Here is a 16,600-nt window from a genome sequence, read left to right on the forward strand (position 1 = left end):
TGCCCGGGCACTTCGCAACGAGGAAGCTGGGGCCGGAGCCGGAGCCGGTCGGTCAGGGGCCGGTGGTTGTAAAGTGGCCTCCATGAGCAACTGCTTAAGGCGAAAGTCTTTCTTTCTTAGTGCACGGCTTGAAGACCTTGCAGATTTTGCAGCACTCTGCCTGATGAGACACTCCCAGACACCGGAGACAGGAGTCACGGGGTTCGCTGTTAGGCATAGACTTGTGGCCGTGACACAAGCTTTGAAACTCTGGGCTTGCGGCATTCCCCACAGACCAAGGCTGGTGCTGGAACTAGCTTCCAGACACCTGAATACAATGGTATTTAACTAACTGATAACTATCTAAGAACAACTCTAACTAGAAGATTGAAAGGCTAAGGGATCACTTGCAAGCGAGCGAGCAAATGTTCCAACGCCTCCATGGACGGTAAGACAGAACTGAAGTGGGGTGGGGCAATCAGGGTAATATATACACTGCCATAAGGGCACCACTCTAGGGGGCTCCCCTGCCGTCCTGATGGGAGCTGCTAAGGGAAAAAGTCTCCAACGTCTGTGCACGCGGTGTGCGCACACCTAATTGGAATGGACGTGATCACTCGAATAATATTTTATTACTATTAGAACCAATAGATTTTTTCTTATTTTGTTTCGTTTTTCAAAAGGAAATAATTTATATCCTGAAAACAATGGAACAGGTTTCCTATAAACAAAAACACAGGGGCCTAATACTCTTGTAAATCAGCATAGCTCTATTGGTGTCAATGGAATCATTCATCTGAGGATCTGTCCAAGATTTTTAAGCTTTGTTATTAAGCACATATGAAAATCTATGGGGGGGGGGGGGGGGGGTTATGAGGTGAAGTGGTAATATACGTAATATTTCCTCATGATTAATAGTTCTCATAGGAAACATGTCCTATATGCATTTTGGGAACAATTAAGAGCCCCACTCACAGCTCTCTACCATATCATGTAATCATTCTTAGTAATTAAATATAATAGAGGAAACATTCCATTATATACTTTTGCTTCCAGAAAGCTCAGTGAAGTTGCAAAAAAGTATCATTAAAGTGATAAAAACTATTTCTAAAAAAATCTCATATTGTATCTTTGTAAAAAATTCAGCTGTAGTATTTTGTCAAGATGGCTGAACACAGCATCTGTTATGAGGTTGTATCACAACAAGATATCAGTAACTACAGACGGGAAACTAGTTCCTCTTACACTAGTGATTAATTGCTTTGAAAATCTTGTTTATAATGTGCAGTTTACATCTAAAATATGAAACATGATTGTCAAAACAATATTTTAACATGTAGGAGATGAACACATCTAAAGGCACATACAGATTGTCAATGGTTACATCACATTTCTTTGAAAACAGAATAACTTCTGCCCTTGTAAACAACTTTGTTCTCACACTTTTAAAGTGAGGTTAGTGCTGACTCAATTATTGCTACATTCACAGTTTAGCAGAATCATAGATAATGTATGAGGTACATTCTACCAATAGATCTATCTTCATTTCTGTTTTACCCATTTGAGTATAACAGGCAACTGAATTATGCAGAATAAAAAAACCCGACTAGAACAGCCAGTAACTCCCATATTCACTAGAACTGGAATGAAAATTAGCAGTGATTAAAAAATCAAATCTATCTTCTTTGCTGGAAAGTGTATTCTTCATAATATGAACAGTTTCTTCATTTTATCTACACGGGTAAACATTTACCTAGGCACGCTAGGAATAGGTGATTCAAGCAATATTATATTTCTTGCATGAACATCCTTCATACATTTTATATATTCCGTCTTTGTTTGAATTCAATAGTTTTGTGAGTTTGTAGTAAGAATCAACTTCCCTTTGATCTTCTATCATAAATATCTCTTATGCTTTTTGTTAGCTGCTTTATGAACACTTTGTATATTCTTCCACAGTACGTATGCATTGTCTTCTGCAGTTCCAGTTCTAGGGGCTGTAACAGGAAATTAACCAGGTCATCACCAAAGGAATACTAGAGGGGAAAAAAAATGAGAAGTGACATTAAGATCATGTGTAAGAACAATATTCCTTTTTTTTTTTTTTTTCCAAAGAAGCAAGAGTGTTATGAAAATGCCTTCCATCATTATTGTGAAACACAAAAGTAACTCCATAAATATGGTTACTTGATGCTCTAAGGCTAGTAAAAACTTTGCTCAGCTTGTTTTTAATACAATATGAAAAAGCCATCACCCAAATATTGCTTAGACAAAATACAAAATCAAGATACTAAGCCATATAAACAAATTCAAAATAAGCTTTAAAGATCTAACATAATTCATGGGTTGTTCACACGATCACATGCCTACTGCATCTCAGCTTTGGCTTAAAAAATGTACAATTATCCCAGTCTAAATCCACTTCTTTAAAAAATTACAATTCTTATTGAGTTACAGTGAATCAACAGCACGACGGATAATCTATAGTACCAATAAAGACAGAACAATTTCATTAAATTGAATGAATGTCAAGCATATATTGTGTTTAACATGAAGTAAAAATACAATCATTAATTTAGTGTTATAATATTTTTTCATAAGAGATATGAAACAAATCATTTGCAAAACCAACATTTCATAGTAAAATAATTTTGCTAATCTTAAAACCATCAGATCAGCATTGTTTTATATACTTTTTGTGGAATATTCATAAACCAAATGGTGTCATAAATAAAAAGGAGATACTTTTTTTCTTTTTGACAATGCTCAAAGGAAACAAAGAATCTTATTTTTATGAGAACAAATTTTCTCTTTCTGTGCAGTGTGTTTTCAGACCCCCGAAAGTACTTTTCTTCATTTTTATATCCATATGACAACCTGCAATAAAGTGCCATTAAAATATACTACTGATTTTCGAAGGCCATATACAAGATAGTGTGTTACATTAAAATGTGTATCAACGCTACTTTTTACAGCTCTTCAGTGAATATACTGATGTAGTGATAAATACTTTACTGGAAGCCGTATTTGCAGAATAAAAAAGAATCCATTGTGCTTAGAAGAGAAACTTGCATGCATTTAAAGTGATAACTACATATTAATGTGCCTAGCATACAAAACAGATCACAATATGATACAAAAATATTTGTCTTCCAGTGGGCAAAGTATGCCTACAATAAAATTTTAACAATTGTATGGTATAAGAACATTGTAAAGTCTTTGGGGCCGGGAATGTCTCCTACTCTGTTTGTATAATGCTTAGCACAATGGAACCCCAATCTCTGTTGTTTTGTATCCTAATACAAATAAATATTATATGGTTCTTTACATATTTGTGTTTAACTGTTATAAGACTCAGCATAAGGTCTTTTAATAAATATACTGTAGTTACAGAATACATCTTAGATTCCAAACTGATCATAATCCTTGAATAACCTAAAATGTTAGTTTCAAAGAACAATGAACAATTCTGTTTCTATTTTATCATAAAACCAAACTTGAAGTCCAGCTGAACTGCAAATCATTTAAAAAGTGTTACTGTGTTAATTATCTAGAATTGATAAAGGTGGGGTATTATTATAATACAAGAAAAAGTGCCCATGTCCCAAACATGTTAAACTTTAACCGATGATACATTTTATAAATAATTCTACACAAGTTATGGATGATTGTAGTTTATTACAGTTACTTACTTTTTTTATTGCTTCATAAATAGCCCTAAAAGTTGGTTGTTTATCATCATGGTAAACACCTCTGTTTCCATGAAGAATAAATATTCCTTTTTCTTCAGCTTCCTTACAATTGCTTCCATAAATGCAGTGATCAGGACGATAATTCCATTGACAGGGAAAGACAAAAAGGCTCTCTGTTCAGAAAAATATACAGTACACAGTTGTTCATAACAAAACTCTTCGAGAACAAATCAATAGTTTTTCTTGGTAAGATAACATCTTTCAGAGATTGTGTTAAAATATTTGTATACAATTACATTTAAAATAATTAGGTGGCATCAATACAACTTAAATCTATTTTGGACTAAATTATGTTGATTTTGAGATGAAGAACACTTTTAAAAGGAATAAACAAAATGCTATCTGGAACATATCCATTGAAAATTCTGAAAATTTTCTGCATTTAGAAACTAAATACAAGATTAATATTTTACAGTTGTAGTGTGAAACAATATCAAAGTTAAACATAGAAAAGGACATACCTGGATTATGAAAAAACATAATATTCAACAGATCTTGATCACCCCATGTTATGTTTAGTTTATATTTTTTAAGCAATGGCATAAGAATTTCTCCCCACTGTAGCCGAGCAGTTGTCATATCATTCTATTAAAAATAAATAAACAAACAGAGAAAACATTAGAACTATGTCACAAGAGAAATCAAAGAATCCCAGTAATCTGCTTTTCAAAACCGGAATCTCTGAAATTGCATAGGATTTTTCTTTTAAACATGTTTTTCATATTTCATGAAAATTAAATTACATCCAAGTCCAATATGTCTTAAATTATGCCTTGTTTCTCTTGAAAATATTAGGTTAGTCTTTTGCAACTTTGTTCATCTCCTCCTCTTAATTACCATAGAAAATAAAGTAGTAATTTTTCATTTGTGATCATGAATTATTTCCCATAGAAAGCGCCTTGGTATACAAACAATACCAAGAAACAAAAAGTACCCTTTGCTATGGATTAATGGAATCAAATACAAAATCTATTCTAATAGAAAATTCTGCAAAAGGCTGTGCAAGATATTTTAAATTGAACTTCAGATTTCCCAGTCTCTCCTCAAAACCCATACCTCAAGCAGTTTTTTTAACATTAATAAGAGAGAATATTGAACTGAGGCTGAGTTACAGGATGAAAAAATATTTTTTTTACATTGATTTCAAAATAAAAGTCTTGATTAACTTTAAATTGGCTAAATTTCCCACATAAAAACTGCCGTGAAAGATTATTTATAAAACAATTGCACTAATGTAAAAAAATCAAGGTTTTTCACTGAATCAATCTTATTAAATATTAACTTATAACGAACTCTTAATTATGGCACCATAACTTGATCTAGAAAAGTAACTACACAAACTCTTCACCTGTAGATTCAAATGAATACTTCAAAGAATTATGCTGACGATGTTGGAGAGTGCAAGAAGCAGTAGTGGTTCTACAGTTAAAGTTGAGATGAATTTTGGATTTAAACCAGAGACGGTTTTGACAACTTGTTATATCTGAAGAACAAATATCCTTCTCAAAATTACTAAATGCTAATTACAGAACAAATAAAAATAATGGAAGGCTAATTACAACATAAATCAATATGTAACCAGGGGTGATGGCCCCACATGTCAGATTTTACAACACTAGTGTAAATCCCAATTTTCAGAACTCAAACTGGGTCACAATTTTGTAACTAACTGTGATACTTACAAATGACAAAATTTAGACATCTTATTTGGTGTTCCATAGTGTCATTTGTGCCTACAAATTGGAAAATTACTTTACTGTAGTTCACCTTCTCTGAAGGTGTAATTTAATAATAAAAAAAAAATCACTCGTGAACCTCAAATTTCCAGTGTAAGCCAGAGGAGAATTCTCCTAGTTCAGAGGTGTTTAGTTGAATAATGCTGCTCAGATAGACTCTAGATGAGGTAGACTCTAGACTGCGAGCAAGTGAACAGAGAGGGGCTGGAGAGAGATGGGGAAATAAATCAGCAAGGGTGATGATCATTATATGATCGAGCTACAATAGCCTTTCTACTGGTATGTTGATTTCAAGGTTAAAGTAATCTTTGATTACACACCTAGAACTGAATCTAGATGGAGAAAGAGAGATAGTTGAATTCCTGTCAGTTAAACAAACTTCAGAACAAGAATATGAATACCAAATCTGATACTATGCATATGAATACACGAACAAATGATGGGTAGTGTCAAACATACTCAATAATTAGCTACTGCAGTAGTTTCCAAATTTTTCCGTTTCAGCCACCCATTGGGGATGCATTAGTGAATGAATGTGTTGCCTTCTCTTCCACTCATACAGTTACCACAGCCTTTCCTTTTTTTCCTGTTCATTTACCCTGATTCTCCCTTTTGGGTCTGTACATTTTTCCCTGTGTATTTTTTCCCCCCTTTTTCTTCTTCCCATTGTTTCTGGTATGCTTTTATTTATTTTCCTGGTTTTTCCTTCCCCACTCATTCCAAGCAGCTCTATTACTCCATCCTGTGGTCCTTCTCATCAGATTATATGACACTGACGGTAAGGGCACTTGTTGATGCCACCCCCCAGATGAGCTGAAGGACATGGGAACAGAGAAGAGAAGCTTGGATTACAGGCTGCTTGCCAACTGCATCTGCAGACCTGTACTTCTAAGATGCTCCCACAGTCCTGAACCATAGAAAGAACAGAGGTGGTGACTTTCCTCAGGCACACTTTGGCCCAACCTCCAACTTGGGAGATATTGATCTACAGCCTTTTTGCCTATACTAGTGGGTTCCTGTTCTCTAAATATGATATTGACCATTCCTGCAAAACTTCAAGATCTTGTATCTTTCATCATACTGCTAAATAGGGATCCCAGTTCAGCAAATGAGGTTCTGGGGACTACGTTTAAAAAACTGTGAAGCAAACTAAAGAACAGAACCTCAAAGACTACTGCATTCTTAAGTCCAAAAACAGTTGCAGAGAGGATACCTAAAGGTATGGTGGGAAAGGCTGGTGTGTGAGAAGATGGTGCTTGTATAGCAACAAGTCCTTTTCTCAAGTAGTTGTGACCAAAACAGGTGAAACAGGCTACTTCTGAACAGACAGCAGATTGAACTGTGTGCAAATTACAAGAACAGGTCTCAAAAAAACCCAAAAAAGAACACATACAGAAGTGGTAGGAAAAAACATAATATGGTAAGAATGAAAAGAGACTTGTTGACTCACCAATTCACCTTCCTGCCAATGCAATTCCCAATAGTATATTTTTAGTGTATTGTTCAGTTGTTTTAGGCTAAGTGTTAAAAAGGTAGATAAGGAATAAGTAAATAGTAAGAGGTCAAGAGAAACTGGGAGGATTAATAAAGGAAAAGAAATTTAATAAAATAAAGGGGAGGACTAACTGTAAGAAGAGCAAGCTACTTTGGATATGAGCACCATAAAAAAAAAAAAAAATAGATGGAATCCTAAACAAAAAACAATAATATACCAATTTGGACAGAGAAAAGGGGTGGGGAGTGGGATTTTTAGGGACCTAACATTCTCATTATTTGTCCATGAAGGTAGGCAAACAGCATGTTTACACAAATTATACTAATTTAGAGGTCTTGCCAACATCCACAAGGACAGAGATATGGAAAGTTACCTAGACACATATGGGCAGGAAAAAAATAAGATTCCACACAGATAAGTAATTTGAAACATGCTCAATAGAAGGGAGAAACACAGACAGGACTATATTGAAAAAATATCTATGGATGATAGTTAAGTCTGCGAGTTTGTCACGGAGGTCACGGATTGTGTGACTTTCCATGACCTCTGTGACTTTTGCAGTGGCCGGTGCACCTGGCTCAGGGGCAGCTCAGGCAGCCCCTGCGCCGCGGTACTGGCCGCTGCTGGGGCAGTCTTGGGCCTCCACGCCCTCCCTCCCCCCAACAGAAGAGACTGGGTGTGAGAGGAGGCAGGGGGTGGGGGCACGGGACGGGGTGAGGTGGGTTCTGGGAGGTGCTTACCTGGGGGGCTCCCTGGAAGCAGTGACATCCCCCTCACTCAGCTGCTAGGTGGAGGTGTGGCCAGGCAGCTCTGCGCATTGCAGCTGCCCAGGACACCGCCCCCACAGCTCCTATTGGCTGGGAGACGGCCAACGGGAGCTGCGGGGGCGGTGCCTGCAGGTAGAGGCAGCACGCAGAGCTGCCTGGCCACGCCTCCACTTAGCAACTGAGCAAGGGGATGTCCCAGCTTCCGGTGAGCCCCCCAGGTAAGCGCCACCCAGAGCATGCCTCATCCTGTCCCGTGCCCCAATCCCCTACCCCCTCCCAAACCCAAACTCTGCTGCGGAGGGAGAGGGGGGAGAAGCGCGAGCCAGGTAGGAAGCCTGCTGTCCCCACCATATATTTAATGTTATAGCAGTCTCGGATGATGACCCAGAACATGTTGTTCATTTGAAGAACACTTTCACTGTAAATTTGACAAAATGCAAAGAAGATACCAATGTGAAATTTCTAAAGATAGCTATAGCACTCAACTCAAGATTTAAGAATCTGAAGTGCCTTCCAAAATCTAAGAGGGATGAAGCATGGAGCATGCTTTCAGACGTCTTAAAAGAGCAACACTCAGATGCGTAACCTACAGAACCCAAACCACCAAAAAAGAAAATCAACCTTCTGCTGGTGGCATCTGACTCAGATGATGAAAATGAACATGCGCCAGGCTGCACTGCTTTGGATCGTTATTGAGCAGAACCCATCATCAGCATGGATGAATGTCCCCTGGAATGGTGGTTGAAGCATCAAGGGACATATGAATCTTAAGCGCATCTGGCATGTAAATATCGTGCGATGCTGGCTACAACAGTGCCATACAAACGCCTGTTCTCACTTTTAGGTGACATTGTAAACAAGAAGCAGGCAGCATTATCTTCTGCAAATGTAAACAAACTTGTTTGCCTGAGGAATTGTGTGAACAAGTAGGAGGACTGATTGGACTTGTAGGCTCTAAAGTTTTACATTGTTTTATTTTTGAATGCAGGGTTTTTTTTGTACATAATTCTACATTTGTAAGTTCAACTTTCATGAAAAAGAGATTGCACTTGTATTAGGTGAATTGAAAAATACTATTTCTTTTGTTTTTACAGTGCAAATATTTGTAATAAAAAATAAATATAAAGTGAACACTGTACACTTTGTATTCTGTGTTGTACTTGAAATCAATATATTTGAAAATGTAGACATCCACAAATATTTAAATAAATGGTATTCTATTATTGTTTAAAAGCGCGATTAATCGCGATTAATTTTTTTAAATCGCTTGACAGCCCTGGTTATTAGAATTACTGATGGTGTCTAAATGCTAAAAATGCTTGGGGGAGAAAATTATTAGGAGCAAAGTGGAGAAACCTGCCATCCATTCTCTCCTTCCTTTGACAAGAAATGGAGTTGAAGGGCAAAGGTGTGGGAAACAAGAAAAAACCTTGGATGGAAAAAACTGATTGGGGGAATAGGTTAATAGCATATTACATGATCCAATTCTCTAATCATTCGTTAGTTTTCTCTAAATCCTTCCAATTTATTTAATTTTTTTAGTACAGAGCTTTATACAAATGAACAGAATCTTCCAAGTACAGCCTCAGATTTATCTCCATTTTTTTTGCCAGGATAACTCTGTGTATCCAAAAAAAATTAAACTATATGCAATACTGCATTGCAAATTCATCTAATGTTCCATTTACTGTCACATTCAGGTTTTATTTCCTCAATTATATCTGCTTGCAATTTTCCAAACCAAGTAACTATTTTCTGTCCGTGTTTCTAATCTCTTTAGGTAATTTTGTTTTATTTTCCATCTTCAGTGGTGTTTGCTGCACCCCCAATTTAGTATCGCCCCACAAGTTTCTTTAATATTCTAGGTTTACCCCACATTTTCTGATCACGGTCTAAAAACAGAATTAATGGCAGTCACTAGACACCTTTCTGCAAACTCAGTACAGTAACTCCTTGCTTAACGTTGTAGTTATGCCCCTGAAAAATGCGACTTTAAGCGAATCCAATTTCCCCATAAGAATTAATGTAAATAGAAGGGGTTAGGTTCCAGGGAAATTATTTTCACCAGACAAAAGACTATATATACAATTTAATACCGTACACAGCAATGATGATTGTGAAGCTTGGTTGAGGTGCTGAAGTCAGAGAGTGGAAGAGGGTGGGATATTTCCCAGGGAATGCCTTACTGGCTAAATGATGAACTAGCACTCGGCTGAGCCCTCAAGGGTTAACACATTGTTGTTAATGTAGCCTCACACTCTACAAGGCAGCACAAATGGAGGGAGGGGAGACAACATGGCAGACAGAGACAGAGACACAGACACACACCCTGTATGAGAGAGAGAGAGAGATGCGCATTGCCCCTTTATGTACGCTGACCCCACTCTAAGTACATTGCCTTTTAAAGTAGATCAGCAAGTTGAGACAGCCGCTGTTGCCAGAAAGCTCCCTCCCATGTCGTCCTTCCTGCTCCCCCCCCCCCCATGGAGATGGGGTAAGCTGGGGGCAGGAGCAGAGGGGAGAGGGACACCTTGACATTAGCACCCCTCCCTCCCCCCCCCCCCCCCACGCAGCAAGAAGGCGGCTCCCAGGAGCAGCTCCAAGGCAGAGGGCAGAAGCAGCACATGGCAGTGGGGGAGGGACAGCTGGGCGGCTGCCACACAGGGAACTTAGGGGAGCGGGGAGCTGATGGGGGGCTACCGGTCCACCCTGGGTCCAAGCCCCCACCAGCTAGCTCCAATGGGCTGCTCTTTCTGCAAGCAGCGGACAAAGCCGGCGGCTGCCAAACAACGTTATAAGTGAGCACTGTGCAGCTTTAAACAAGCATGTTCTCTAATTGATCAGCAACGTAACAATGAAACAACATTAACAGGGACGACTTTACGTGAGGAGTTACTGTATCTTCTTTAAGATCACTTCTAATTTGAAAGGTTAGATACTATTTAATATAGTTGAATTCTGCTAATACTGGAAGTGAGTGTGTGTGATAGAAAGTCAAAATAAATTAACATACATGTTTCACAGTTACATCACACATTTGCACAGTCAAACAATGCAGTACAAAAAGCTTTAAAAACCTGTTTAATAGATTTATATTGTTATTTGTTTGTATTGCAACGGTAATCTTCAGCATTTATAGTACAATCCTGTTTACTCAAGTGGCCTAATATCCAAAACTTCTGGGCAATGGGCATTCAGATAAATGGAAGTGTTAATTTAAGCAGCAGTTTCACTGACAGAAATATGGGGAACCAAGGGAGTAATGCTGATGTTTACTTAATACTTGTACTTTTAGCAAATGTATTAACACACCAACATTGTATTACAATTAGGTCCACAGTGGTTTTAATACAATTTTGGTGTTTCAGTAAACATTAATTTTTGTTACTCTGTATTAAAGTACAAAATATTAAGCATTAAAAGTACAAAGCTGTTGATAGCACTAAGAGGCTAGTTGAGAAGTTATTAGCAGATGATTAACTAACACAGGGTTACCTGGGGGAAACTGTGGATTTCGATTTTTCTTGTAAAGGGAATTGGGATTACTGGAATTATACCATATACAGGCTATTAAGGAATTTAGGGTCTATATGAAAGGATAGACTAACAAGTCTGGGACCATTCCAGTTCACTGCAAAAAGAACAGAAAGCCTTCTTTTTTCACCAACAGTCTCTCTAATCTTAACAGATAGGATTTAAGTAGTATTGCCCAACCAACACATGAAGAAGGGTGGTGAGGATGAAGAGAAAAGGAAAGAAAGGTTATTTACTGGTAACTGTAGTTCTTGGAGGCCATGTCTACACTACAAAAGTATGTCAACCAAATTTACATCAGCATACAGCCACCAGAGTTATTAAATTGCTTGTTTTTGCACACTTGGCTCCTTTAGTCGGTGGTGCGCATCCTCACCAGGAGCACTTGTATCAATTGTCTTGTCAGCATGGGGCATTGTGGGAGTTCCTGAAAGCCATTAACAGTCAACATAAGCAACGCAGTGTATACACTGACACTGCACTGACCTAATTACATTGGCTGTGACCGAGGAAGGTGGTGCTACTAAATCGGCGTAAAGAGGCACTTACATTGGTGGGAGAGGGCAAAAAAACCAGTTACCTACCTTTTCGTAACTGTTCTTCGAGATGTATTGTTCACGTCCATTACACATAAGGTGTGCGTGCGCTGTGTGCACGGACGTTGGAAACTTTTCCCCTTAGCGGCTCCCGTCGGGCTGGCAGGGGAGCCCCGCACAAGTGGCGCCTCATGCTGGTGCATATATACCCCTGCCGACCCGACCCCCCTTCGATGCCTTCTTGCCGGAGACTCCGACAGAGGGGAAGGAGGGTGGGAAGTGTAATGGATGTGAACAACACATCTCGAAGAACAGTTACGAAAAGGTAGGTAACCGTTTTTTCTTCTTCGAGTGATTGTTCACATCCATTACACATTAGGTGACTCACAAGCTTACCATAGGAGGAGGGTAGGAGTCATGGAACAATTGATTGAAGCACAGCCCTGCCGACTGCCGCGTCCTCTCTGGCCTGTTGATGGACTGCGTAGCGGGCTGTGAATGTGTGCACCGACGACCAGGTGGCTGCTTTACAGATCTCCTGGAGTGGAACCTGCACCAGGAAAGCTGCTTAGGACGCTTGAGCCCTAGTCCAGTGAGCCATGATCACCGGGGCCGGCACCTTAGCAAGCTCATAGCACGCGCAGATGCAATCTACGATCCATGACGATATCTGCTGCCCCGAGATGGGGAGTCCTTTCATTCTCTCCGCAATGGCGACGAACAACTGTGTTGACTTGCAGAAAGGTCTAGTTCGCTCCAGATAGAACGCCAGGGCCCTACGGACATCCAGAGTATGTAGGCTACAGTGACTCGGGTCCACGTGTGGTTTGGGAAAGAACACTGGCAAACTAATGTCCTGTCCCATATGAAATTGCGAGACTACTTCAGGGAGGAATTTAGGGTGTGGCCTGTCCTTATAAAAAACTGTATAAGGGGGCTGTGAGGTGAGGGCCCCCAACTCGGACACCCTCCTTGTGGACATAATGGCCACCAAAAACACCACCTTCCGAGAGAGATGAGTGAAAGAGCAAGAGGCTAGGGGCTTGAAAAGGGGTCCCGTGAGCTTGGTCAGGACCAGGTTAAGGTTTCAGGAAGGGACCAGTGGGCATGAGAAGGAAAACACCCTCTCCAGTCCCTTGAGGAACCGGGCTACCATGTGGTTGGAAAACACAGAATACCCCAGTTCCCCGGGGTGGAATGCTGAAATGGCAGCCAGATGCACTCTAATTGAGAAGGGGGCGAGACCTTGATGTTTAAGGTGCAGCAGATATTCCAGGATAACTGGAACGGAGGCCTGAAGTGGCTGTATATGCTTTGGTTCACACCAGCAGGAGAACCTCTTCCACTTAGCGAGGTATGTCACCCTCGTGGAAGGTTTCCTACTACCGAGGAGAATTTGTCGCACCTGAAGAGAGCACTGGGTCTCCATAGCGTTCAACCACAGTTTCCATGCCATGAGAAGCAGAGACTGCAGGTTCAGGTGGAGCAGGGGCCCGCGGTCCTGCGTGATGAGATCTTGGTGCAGGGGCAGGGCAATCAGGTCGGCCACTGACAGCTCCAGCAAAGTCGTAAACCAATGTTGGCGGGGCCAAGCTGGGGCGATGAGAATCAGTACCGCCTTGTCTCTGTGAACTTGGAGGAGAACTCTGTGGATGAGCAGGAGTGGTGGAAAGGCATACTTCAGGCTCCTACTCCAAGGGATCATGAAGGCATCTGCGACCGAGCCCAGACTGTGGTTTTGGAAAGAGCAAAACTACGGGCATTGACTGTTGTCCCTGGTGGCAAAGAGGTCCATTTGGGGAAATCCCCACTTCTGGAAGATCGATTACAAGACATCCAGTCTCATCCACCATTCATGCATGTGGTACGACCTGCTGAGGCGGTCCGCCAGCTCGTTCTGCTCCCCCGAGAGGTATGACGCTACGAGGTATACTGAGCGGGCTATACAAAAGTCCCATAGGAGAAGGTCCTCTTGGCAGAGGGGAGAGGATCGGGTTCCGCCCTACTTGTTTATGTAGAACATGGCGGTAGTGTTGTGTGTCAGAACTGTCACACTGTGACCTTCTAAAGCAGCGTAAAAGGTTTGGCAGGCTAGGCGAACCGCCCTGAGCTCCTTTACTTTGATGTGGAGCAAGATTTCGTCCTTGGACCACATCCCTTGCGTTCGTAGGTCCCCCAAGTGCACTCCCCAGCAGAGGTCTGATGCGTCTGTTACCAGCATCAGCATGTTGCGGTGTGGTGAAGGGGATCCCTTCGCAAACTACCTGCTGGTTGAGCCACCCGCGCAGGAAGTCCAATACCTGGACAGGGATTGTCACTACAAGGTCTAAGGGGTCTCTGCCTGGGCAATACGACTGGGCTAGCCACAATTGCAAAGTCCTGAGCCGCAGTCGAGTGTGTTTGACTACATGGGTGCACGTCGCCATGTGTCCTAGGAGCTGCAGGCAGCATCTGGCCGTGGTTGTGGGGAAACTCAGCATTGAGTCTATGGCACGCGCGATGTCCAGAAATCTGGATTATGGGAGGCTCGCTCGTGCCTGTACCGAATCCAGGACTGCCCCAATTAACTCCAGCCTTTGCGAAGGTATCAAGGAGGACTTGGGCATGTTGACTAGAAGGCCTAGCCTGGGAATACGTCCAGTGCCACCGCCACATGGGAACGGACTTCCTCCTCGGACCAACCTGTGAGAAGCCAGTCGTCTAGGTACAGGTATACTCAAATTCTCCTTTTTAATAGAAAGACTGCCACTACCGACATGCATTTCGTGAACATGTGGGGGGCTGCTGCCAGGCTGAAGAGTAGGTCCGTAAACTGGTAGTGGTGCTGGTTTATGGTGAACCGCAGGAACCGCCGGTGAGCAGGATGAATAGCAACGTGAAAGTACGCATCTTTCATGTCGAGGGTAGCATACCATTTCCCCCGGATCCAGGGATGGAATAATAGTGCCTAGGGAGAACATGCAGAAGCGGACCTTGACTAAGAATTTGTTGAGTCCGCGCAGGTCTAAAATGGGTCGAAGAACCCCCTTTGCTTTGGGGATAAGAAAGTAATGGGAGTAAAACCCCTTCCCCCTTAGATCCCGAGGGATCTCTTCCACTGCCCCCACCTCGAGGAGCATCTGTATCTCCTGCATAAGGAGTTGCTCATGAGAGGGGTCCCTGAAGAGGGACGGGGAAAGGGAGTGGGAGGGAGGGAAGGAGAACTGAAGCATGTATTCCCACTTGTACCGTGAGTAAGACTCAACGGTCCAATGTTATACGGGACCACGCACAGTTGAAGTGGGGCAAGCGGTTCAGGAAACATAGGGAACGATCCGGTAACTGGCTTGGTACCCTGTCCTTCAGTGCACCTTCAAAACCCTTGCTTGTTGACGGCTTGCGGCTTGCCCTGGCCTTGGCTAGGCGTGTTGTTCCGCCTGCGCCTGTTGTCTCTGCCTCTCCTACGATACGGCTCCTGCCTAGGACGGGGCTGGTATTGTCTTTGTTGAGGCGGCTGGGGCTTGAAAGGCTTCCTCTGTGTCACTGGGGTGTGCATTCCCAACTATTTGAGGGTTGCCTGGGAGTCTTTGAGGCTATGCAGCCTGGCATCCGTTTGGTCCGAAAAGAGACCAGACCCTTCGAAGGAGGTCCTGAAGGGTATTCTGGACCTCTGGCGGAAGGCCTGAAGCCTGCAGCCACACTGAGCGCCTCATCACCACTCCTGAGGCGATTGTTCTGTCTGCTGCATCCACCAAGTCGAGAGAGGCCTGCAGAGAGGTCTTGGCTACTGCCTTTCCTTCATCCACGAGGGCCGCAAACTCAGGCTGAGAGCCCTGGGGAAAGGAGTCTTTAAATTTGGAAACTGCTGTCCAGGAATTAAAATTGTGTCTGTTCACGATCACCTGCTGGTTCGCGATCCTCAAATGGAGGCCCCCAGAGGAATAGACCTTCCTGCCCAATAGGTCTAGACGTTTAGCCTCCTTGGCCTTAGGAGCCGGGGCTTGCTGACCATGTCATTCCCGTTCATCGACCGCTGAGATGACCAGCGAACAGGGGGCCAGGTGACAAAAGAGGAAGTCGTATCCCTTAGAAGGGGCAAAGTACTTCCACTCTACGCCCTTTGCTGTTGCCACGCTAGAGGCCGGGGTTTGGCAGACCGTCTTGTAGTTGGACTGGATTGTCTTTATGAGTGGGAGCGCAATTCTGGAGGAGCCCTCGGAGCTTAAGATGTCCACCATAGGATCCTCCTGCTCTAATGCTTCCTCCGCCTGCAGGCCCAAGCTCCGGGCTACCCTGCGGAGCAGCTCCTGGTGCACTCTGTGGTCAATCGGAGGAGGCCCCGACACCGCGGTGCCTGCCACGGCTTCATCTGGGGATGATGAAGAGGTGAGGGCCTTCTGCATCTCATCTTCCAGCCCTTCTTGTCCCTCCTTGCATGCTGGGGGCTCCTCCGGGTCCTGCCTGACTGACTGCCTCCAGGACGGCACCGGGCTCGGTGCGGCTTCCGTTCTCCTGTGTTCCGAAGGAGCGTCTGGGTGGCCTGGATACTGTGGCCTCCTTGGGCGCAGAGGGGTGCTCTGATGCACCAAATAGCCAAATCTCGAGGCTCTGGAGGAGGTCCCCTGCTGTTGGTGATAGGCCCATGGTGTCCAAAAGGGCCACTGCCCTGGCGGGCCCCATTGGGGATGCCATGGGGCTTAGGGCTCCCTGCTCGCCGGTGCCCTGAGAGCATAGCTGGAGCGGCCTAAGTCCACCTCGGATTCCGAGGACACCGACCTGGAAGGCCAAGGCGGTGCCATAGAACGGTGCTGCTGGGGGGGGG

At 42.8% G+C, this 16,600-nt stretch overlaps 1 protein-coding gene across 3 annotated transcripts in view; it reads right to left on the minus strand.

The window, feature by feature from the left end:
* Positions 1–1,232: 1,232 nt before the first annotated feature.
* The window catches only part of GXYLT1 (glucoside xylosyltransferase 1), a 69,349-nt gene continuing 53,981 nt past the window's right edge, over positions 1,233–16,600 (minus strand). For 2 of the 3 annotated variants that reach the window (XM_054024483.1, XM_054024477.1), the window contains 3 exons: positions 4,193–4,316; positions 3,672–3,844; positions 1,233–2,015 (listed from right to left, as the gene is read on the minus strand). In XM_054024483.1, coding sequence (XP_053880458.1) covers positions 1,854–2,015; positions 3,672–3,844; positions 4,193–4,316 — 459 coding nt within the window. In that variant the 3' untranslated portion in view covers positions 1,233–1,853. Of the gene's footprint in view, positions 2,016–2,658; positions 2,857–3,671; positions 3,845–4,192; positions 4,317–16,600 lie in introns of those variants that run through there. The other variant, XM_054024493.1, reaches the window with a different exon arrangement.

Source organism: Malaclemys terrapin, chromosome 1 (assembly GCF_027887155.1).
Source record: "Malaclemys terrapin pileata isolate rMalTer1 chromosome 1, rMalTer1.hap1, whole genome shotgun sequence".
Lineage (NCBI taxonomy): Eukaryota > Metazoa > Chordata > Testudines > Emydidae > Malaclemys > Malaclemys terrapin.